Source organism: Phyllostomus hastatus, unplaced genomic scaffold, assembly GCF_019186645.2.
Source record: "Phyllostomus hastatus isolate PE091 unplaced genomic scaffold, TTU_PhHast_1.1 phas_scaffold_39, whole genome shotgun sequence".
Classification (NCBI taxonomy): Eukaryota; Metazoa; Chordata; class Mammalia; order Chiroptera; family Phyllostomidae; genus Phyllostomus; species Phyllostomus hastatus.
This window is the reverse complement of record NW_025334028.1, coordinates 33867263-33875953: the sequence shown is the minus strand read 5'-3', so window position 1 is coordinate 33875953 and position 8691 is coordinate 33867263. Positions and strand designations below refer to the sequence as shown.

The 8691-nt window shown below is 41.2% G+C and overlaps 1 protein-coding gene across 5 annotated transcripts; it reads left to right on the top strand.

The window, feature by feature from the left end:
• The first annotated feature begins 1082 nt into the window (after window positions 1-1082).
• On the top strand, window positions 1083-7814 carry LOC123806931 (isopentenyl-diphosphate Delta-isomerase 1). Of its 5 annotated transcripts, none has more exons than XM_045820404.1 (5): window positions 1083-1382; window positions 2519-2691; window positions 3326-3418; window positions 5023-5153; window positions 6349-7814. In XM_045820404.1, the coding sequence occupies exons 1-5, from the start codon at window positions 1303-1305 to the stop codon at window positions 6664-6666; spliced, it is 795 nt and encodes a 264-aa protein (XP_045676360.1). In that variant the 5' UTR covers window positions 1083-1302; the 3' UTR covers window positions 6667-7814. The 5 variants fall into 5 exon arrangements, with proteins under 5 accessions (XP_045676360.1, XP_045676362.1, XP_045676364.1 ...); XM_045820406.1 differs by lacking the exon at window positions 1083-1382 and adding an exon at window positions 1384-1426; XM_045820408.1 differs by lacking the exon at window positions 1083-1382 and adding an exon at window positions 1396-1419.
• Window positions 7815-8691: the final 877 nt, after the last annotated feature.

Below are 8691 nucleotides of genomic sequence, written 5' to 3'. Positions count from 1 at the left end.
GGCTGGAGACCAGGGTGGCAAGCCCCTGGGCAGCCTGAGACCCAAGAGCCAAGAGCCCCCTGAGCCCCTGAGGGCAAGAGCATCCTGAGCCTCCGAGAGAGAGCGAGTCCTTTGTTCTCCAGACTTATATAGTTGGTGGGATAGGAGGGGAAAAGTTACATATTGATTAATGGGTAAATGTGGCACCAGCTTTCCTGGGAGGATGTGACTACCCAAACTTAGGTGTATGTAGGGGTCTGTTAGCCCAAATTCTATCTTGCTCCAGACTCCATTTGGTCATCTTGTTGTAAAACAAATACCTGACAGTTAATTAAAATTGGGTTGATTTCCAACATTATTTATGGGCTCTCTCTGTGAGCATCAGGGACTCCCTCCTAAAACAGATAGTGACCAGAGGTAGGCAATCAACCAAAGTTATTTATGGGCTCTTTCTTTGGGTCCCAAGACCCTCTCCCACATTCAGGCCTTGGGATGAAAGCAGTTTCAAGGCTTTCTTTCTTGTTAATATAGTGTTTCTTGTGATATTGAAACACCTGACAATATTATCAGAACAGGCTTAGGACTGCTGAGTTAGCATGTGAGACTTGTCTCCTTCCTCCTCCCTGCCTCGGTTTACTATTTATTCTACCTAATCGGTAAAGCATTTTCTGGCAACCAGCGTGCTAAATGCTGGCCAGTGACAGTATTGCAGTCTCAGAGTTCTTCCTATGCTGTCTTCTGCTTCAGTATCACTAACATATAACCTTCTATGACTATATGGATAAGTAAAGGACTGCCACCCACAGAGTCCTATTCAAGCGCAGAAGACAAACTGCCTTTACGCTCAGCCCTGCTGAACTGTCCCTGGTAACATACCCGCTTTAGGACTTGTAGAAATTTTCCACTGGAGATAAACTCTTCAACGACTCCAAAGAATGTAACTCGGAACATGTGGCCCTCAAGTTACTACATTAACAGTGACTTCTAACTACACCTTCAAGCCCTGAACCCGCGGAGACGACCTCTGCTAGCAGTGCAGCACTTCAGGTTGAGTGCGCAGCTTCCCAGTGCGCAGGCGCCACTCCCCGCCTAGGCGCCAACGCCCAGGGGCCACTTCCAGCACGCAGCCCCCCACGCACGCTAGCGTATCGTCAGGTAGCCCCTCAGTGGAGGGGCACGAGAGGGGGAGTAGAAGTCCCACCGCTCTTCGTAGCGAAGGCTTTTCACCCTCTGTCCACCGAGGAGACCCTGCCCGAGCCGGGGGTGGTGCTATCGCGCGACCGTGACGTTAAAATTGGGCCGGAGCGCGATTGGCCTGCAGACATGTGGAGCGCTCTGGCACTGGCGCGGAGGATTGGGTGGGCCGCCCGGGGAACCTGGACGTGGGGCCGCGGCTGTGGGAGGTGAGTGCGTCGGAGCGGCAGCCCGCGGACTATTCTGGTCTCAGGTTCAGGGCGTCCCCGAGGGGAGAAAAGGGGCTCCTGGAAGGGGGTCCCCAAGGAGAGAGTTGGAGATCTCCCCGGATTCCTCAGAGAGCCGGGGGGCGGGGGGGAGGAGCAGATTCTTGTGAGGGAAAGACTAGGGGCAGGGGGTCCCCTAGGGACGGGGCGTTCCCGAAGGAAAGACAGATTGAGGGCTCCTGGTGCCCGCAAGGGGAGAGACTAGAGGTGGAGAGCTCCGAGAGGACAGACTAGGGCGGGTCCCTGAGAATCCCGGGGACTGAGCACGGAAGTCTCTGTAAGCTTTGGTAGGGAGGGACCAACTTCAGCCTGGGAACCAAATGCGGCTCCACTGCCTGTTATGTCCTGTGAGCTAAGAATGTTTTTTCACATTTAATTGTTTGTGGGGCTGGAGGAGAAGGAAATATTTTATGGTTTGTGAAAATTGAGTGAAATTCCTGTTTCCTTGGAACAGTTCACACGCAGCCAGCGTCTGCGTCTAGGCTGCCAAGGAACGGTCACAATCTTATTGGAGCCCCGGCTGAAAAAATTGGGTTAAATCTTACTGGGATATTAAGAAAAGGTTCGTTAGTGTTGGGCACATAAATTGGATGTTGAAAAATGGATTTTAACAAAGAATGGTATGTAGGAGGGAATGGCAACGCATTTGAGCTGGTCATGGTTACCATACTTATGTATGTAATATATAATATGGGTACACAGAAATGTTGAAAAATAGGATGAAAAGTGAGATTGGGGCTACATTATAGATGGACAAACACCTAAGGAAGTCAAGTGTACAGAGGGAGAGGATTGACTGTCAAGTGCTGCATAGGGTCTCACAGGACAAGAATTTAGAGGACAGCATTGGGAATGGCTAAGATGGAAGGCCAACTGATGGCCTGTGGGAGAAATGGTGGCCAAGATGGGGCTGAAACGTGAAGACTCAGAGGTGGGAAGGCCAGCAGCAAGCACCATGCTTACCCTTTGAAATGGTTTACTTGCCTACTGGGCTCCTGGGTTCAGAATTGACTCATCACTGTGTTTATATGACAGCTACAGAAATGTGATGTAATAACCTTTCTTCTCATTTCTTTTAGGAATCTAGGACAGATCAGATATTTAGTAACGATGCCTGAAATCAACACTGACAATCTCGATAAGCAACAGGTTCAGCTCCTGGCAGAGATGTGTATTCTTATTGATGAAAATGACAATAAAATTGGAGCTGAGACCAAAAAGAATTGTCACTTGAATGAAAACATCGAGAAAGGTACTGTTTTAAAATACTCCGTGAGAAAGTGACTTGCCTAGGCATCTCAGGGTAGCTGAGAAAAGTATGTTGGTAAAGGTGTGATCCTTAATCATGTCCTCATCTTTGGTTCCAGTTAGTTGAGGGTGTAATAGTAAAATCTGTTTTGCTACTTTCTCTGCCAAACAGCTGTTTCTTTCCACTCATGTCTTTTACTCAGCTTGTTCAGGATTATTTTGGTTTATAAAAAAGGGAATAACCTAATCTTAGCAGAATAGCACTCATCAAGGCTATAGTACTGTTTTTTGGGGTTTTTATTTTTTTTTTGGTTTTTTTTTTTAGTGAATGGAGAAGGAGACAAGTTATCATAAAAGGAAGCACATGCCTTTCCAGTCTGCTCAAGAGGGGAGGCTCATTAGCAGACTGGCCAACAGATCACCATTTCTTTCACTTGGTGACCAACTTCCCTACTGGTATTCCAGAGCTCTTCTCCATTGTAACTCTGCAGAGACTCACTAAGTAAAAGACAATGCAAAAATGGGAAAAAAAAAAAACCAAATGCCAGCAAGTTACTAATATCCTAAATCCTAAGTAGAGAATTAGGCACATAAATGGTATTTTAAAGCTAAATTAATAGTATTGCTTTTACTTTCAGGATTATTGCATCGAGCTTTTAGTGTCTTCTTATTCAACACTGAAAATAAGCTCCTGCTACAACAGAGATCAGATGCTAAAATTACTTTTCCAGGTTAGTGGCCTAATGTACAATATTTTGTTGGGAACTATATTTAATTTGACTTTGTCACTTGGAACTTTTTGGTTAGCTATTGTTAAAAAAGGGAAATCCTGTGAATAACATAATTTCATATTCTACGTAAAATAAGCTTATACAATGACTGCAACCTAATAAAGTAACAATAAAGAATAAAAACTACTAGGTATATGTGTATATTTAGAAAATCTGTATCTTGCCCTGGCTGGGTGGCTCAGTTGGTTGAGATGTCATCTCATACACTGCAAGGTTGTGGATTTGATCCCTGGTCAGGGCAAGTACAGGAAACAACTGATATGTGTTTCTTTCTCACATGATCTCTCCTCCCTCCCCCCACCCCTTTTCCTTTCTTTTTAAAATCAGTAAGCAAATCCTCAGGTGAGGATTAAAAAAGAAATCTTTATCTTATACACATCTTCATCTTTTTGGTTGAGATGGCATTAATAACCCTGGCCAGGCAGCTCAGTCAGTCAGAGCATCATCCTGATACACCAAGGTTGCAGGTTCAGTCCCCGGTCAGGGCACGTACAAGAATCAACCAATGAATGCATAAGTAAGTTGAATGACAAATTGATGTCCCTCTGTCTGTCTGTCTGCCCACCTCTCTTCTATCCCTCTTTAAAAGCAATAAATAATTTTTGAAAGGCGATAATAAAGAACTTATCTACACATGTTTGTTTTACAAAATGATGACTGGTAGTGTAACCAAACCCAGGTTCGGTTGCCTGCTGCAACAAAAGCCAAACTTGTGAGACAGATGCTGATGAAAAGGAAAGAAGTTTATTCAGGTGTCAGCCACCTGAGATGGAGGCCTCTCAATCCAAAGCCCATCTTAACATCTCAGTGTAGTCAGAGGTTTTTATGGGGAAGGAGAGGGAAAGCACAACAAAGAGATCAGGAAGGGACTGTGGACATGCAGGCAGTGCCCTTGCTGGTCCTGATACAGATTTTCTTGGTCAGCGTCCATGAGTTGGCCATTTGTTTTTTGTCAGCTGAATTCCTGTGTGTGTGTGATCAGCATTGGCTGGGGCCTTGAGGTTGGGCTGCTTAAATTCACACTGGAACTGAAACTGCTGAACTGTAAAGTATACTAAAAAAAGAACTTTTAATATGAAAGCTTTAATTTCAAGAGAAAAATTACATTAGAGAGTAACACTGTTTAGTATTTAAGATTAATGTGGGTAGATTTATATAAGCATAATATATTCGTTACTTGTTATAATAGTCCATTGTAACTAATTTAGAAATTAATCCTCAATAGTCATTTGATTAATGTTTATATTACTTTTTAAAAAGATTTCATTTATTTATTTTTAGATCAAGGGAAAGGGAGGGAAAGAGGGAAACATCAGCATATGGTTGCCTCTGGCACACCTACCACTGGGGGGCCTCGCCCGCAACCCAAGCATGTACCCTGACTGGGAATTGAACTCGTGACCCTTCAATTCACAGGCTGGTACTCAATCCACTGAGCCACACCAGGGCTAATTTGTCTATTACTTTTAAAACTTGGGGTTTTCTCGACCTTTTAGGGCTACTTTGAAGAAAAGTTAACCTACATCTATATTAATGTGTTCCAGGTTGTTTTACCAATACTTGTTGTAGTCATCCCTTAAGTAACCCAGGAGAGCTTGAAGAAAATGATGCGATTGGAGTAAGGCGAGCAGCACAGAGGCGTTTAAAGGCTGAATTGGGAATTCCCATGGAGCAGGTAATGAGGTTTGCACAACCAAACATACCAGGTGAAATATAAACATTCTGTTTTGGGGATTTTTTTAAAGATTTTTAAATTTACTTTTAGAAAGAGGGGGAGAGAGGGAAAAAGAGAAAGAGAGAAACATCAATGTGTGAGAGATACATCCTTCAGTTGCCTCTCGCATACTCCCAAATGGGGACCTGGCCTGCCCCCTACTGGAGACCAGGCCCACAACCCAAACATGTGCCTAACTAGGAATCAAACTGGTGACTCTTCAGTTTACAGGTCAGCATTTAATCCAAAGAGCCACACCGGCCAGGGCTAAACATTCTTTAAACTTAAACTTCTTTAAAACATTTTTCAGTAAAATTTTAAATTCAAGTGTAGGTCTCTGCTTTGTAACCTCTTGATTTATTGACCCCCAAAAGCACCTCGAATGAAGATTATTTAAATTTTGGTGTCTTAATATTGTTTGTCAACATTTACCAAACAATACTCAGTACCAAAATGGATTGATCTGTTAATCAGTATATAAAGTTGAGTATTTTTATAATTGATCATATCAAAGATGAATATTTTATTGTGAAAATTCTTAGGAATATGATCTACAACTCTGTGTGAATTGAAATCATCTCCCTACCCCCACACCCAGAATTGTCCCCTTTCAATAAAACCTAAATAAATAAAGTATCTCCCTTCCCCTCTCTCATCTAGTTAAATGGTAAATTTTTTTTCCTCCCAAAAAGTAATATTGAGATGTGAAGGAGAATGTCACAATTCCAGTTTGAGTAACCGCTTTTTATTTAAGATTTTATTTATATATTTTTAGAGAGAGGGGAAGGGAGGGAGAAAGAGAGGGAGAGAAACATCATTGTGTGGTTGCCACTCACGTGGTCCCTACTGGGGACCTGGCCTGCAACCCTTTGGTTCACAGCCCGTGCTCAATCCACTGAGCTACACCAGCCAGGGCTGAGTGACTTCTTTTTAAAAAACAGTATTTCAGTAAGTCAGCTGACATTTTTGGTCCTATGGAAAAAATTTAGATACTTGAAACTATATAGTAAAATATCATCAATAGGAAGTTAATATTTTAAAAGTCCTAACTAAAACTCTACTGGTCTTGTTCAAAATAGTACTGAGATATGGTGGGTTAATTTAGACTACTTGTTTTGTTGTTGATGTTTGTATTTCTGTTTCACTTTTGTCCTAGGTTCCTCCAGAAGAAATTAATTATCTGACTCGAATTCATTACAAGGCTCAGTCTGATGGTATCTGGGGAGAACATGAAATAGATTACATTTTGTTTATGAGGAAGAACGTGACTTTGAATCCAGACCCCAATGAAATTAAAAGCTATATCTACATGTCAAAGGAAGAAGTGAAAGAAATGTTGAAAAAGGCAACCAGGGGTGAAATTAAGATAACTCCATGGTTTCAAATTATTGCAGAGACTTTTCTGTTTAAGTGGTGGGATAATTTAAGTCACTTGAATCAGTTTGTTGACCATGAGAAAATACACAGAATGTGAATGTGGAGATGACTGATTAGTAAAGTACTAAAAAATTTCTTTACTTAGTAAGCTTAAAATGACTTTTTAAAAATTTGGTTCTGCATTAAAACTCTCACTGGATACATTGATATTTTACAGCCAGAATTTATGTAGAAAAGACAATTAACTTAATTTTGTATCACACACACCACATACATGCCCTGCTGTTTGTGAAGGACACTTATGAGAGATTATTTTTTAAATTTGATTTAACCTATCTAAATACGTAGTTCTGATAAATTTGAACAAATAAGCGAAGCTCTTCATTTTCGATCTGTTGAGGTAAACAGTTCCATAATATTTGTAGAGCACTTTATTTTCCAGGTGCTTTACGTATCATTAAGTTTTTATAATAGTTCAGAAAAACATGCGATAGAAACTGTTTGCTTAGCTACTTCAAAACATCTCAAATTAATTTTCCATTTTAAGATATTAAACTAGGGGAAGTGGGTCCGAGGTAATTAAATGCTGTATGTCCTGACTTCTCTCAAAAGTCTGTGTTCTCAGAATTGCAAGGGACAGACAGGCTATTTGTAAAATGGAAATTGGGTCATACCTAGCACAGGATTTTTTACCACTGGTTTTTTTGAATAATTCTTTGTTGTAGAGGTTCATCCTATGCATTAAAGGACATTTAGCAGCATCCCTGGGTTCTACCCACTAAATACCATTGGTACCCATCCTTCCCCCCTATCACAGTCACAATGTCTGCAGATGCCGACTGTGTGCTGGCGGACCAAGGTGCTCCCGCTGAGAACCACTGGTCCACAACATTGTGCTGTATTGGGTGAAGGGGACGGGAGATTATCAGAAAGGTTAATATTTGTGTTAAATGGAATTGGGGCATGGAATATGTGTATGTTAATGTTTAAACTGTACCTTAGATTAATGAACTTTTTAAAACTCTTGTATAGATTTCTCAGGTTTGAAACCTCAAGATTTATTATCCTTGAATGCTATGTAATAATAATGAAAAAGATAAAAATTTGTTTCTTACCAGCTAAATGTTTTATTATAAGTTCAATAGAAAAATCTATTTCTGCTTAACTGAGCTGTTAATTCATAATTTCAGGGAAGATTGTCATAAGTAGTAATCTCACTGAAAAGTAAATATATTTTAAAAATGACATTTGTTGTTTAGTTTGTTAAAATTTTAATACAATAATAGGTTAACCTGTCTATGGTAGCTTAAACATAAATGCTATATAGCTTCAAAGTACATTCATAACAGTATTTCTAGTTAAGTTTTCTTTTCTAGGAAGCTTTAGGCTGAAAGCCACACATAAGTAGTTACTCAGCTGCAGTGGCTAGTGGCTGCAGTGCTGGACAAAGGGGCCTTACACCAGCACTTAGCACTTTGTAAATGCTCAGCAAATGTTAGATAATTCCACTGTTACCTTTACTAGGATGACTCTTTGACCTGATGAACTCCTTAGAACTCACACATCTTTTTAAAGCCAATGGAGACCATAAACAATTCCTGAAAGGGCCAGAGGTGGTTTTTAGGTTCATTCTGTCCCCAAAGCTTTATTATCAAGAGAAAACAATAAAATACTGTGGATGGAAGGAGGGCACATTATTCTTAAATTTTTATTGATTGTAGAGAGAGGAAGGGAAAGAAAAACAATAATGTTGTTCCACTTATTTGTACATTCACTGGTTGGTTCTTGTATTTTCCCTGATTGGAGAGCAAACCCAGAACCCTGCAGTATTGAGTCAATGGTGTAACCATTTGAGCTACCTATCCAGGGCCACATTATTCTCTTACTCGGCCCTAGCAGATGTGTCAGCCACAGATGAATGACTGGGAGGCTGTCCTGTCTTTTCCCTGGTGGACATCTGCCCGATGGTTTCATTCCTCTGATGGGTCTACCCTCCCCAGGCTTACCCACCTTTGGGTTCCCTAGAATCCTTCAGGCAGATGGGCTGTGTTTGAGTATTCTGATACACCTCTTCCTCACCCTCAGCTGAGTGCCTTTTTAGCCCTAAACCTGTACTATTCAT

Excerpts from the sequence above, each read along its gene's own strand:
- LOC123806931 (XM_045820404.1), top strand. The coding sequence starts at position 1,303 with ATGTGGAGCGCTCTGGCACTGGCGCGGAGGATTGGGTGGGCCGCCCGG. Across the intron at positions 2,692-3,325 it reads GAATGAAAACATCGAGAAAG|GATTATTGCATCGAGCTTTT; the intron begins GTACTGTTTTAA and ends TTTTACTTTCAG. Across the intron at positions 3,419-5,022 it reads TGCTAAAATTACTTTTCCAG|GTTGTTTTACCAATACTTGT; the intron begins GTTAGTGGCCTA and ends AATGTGTTCCAG.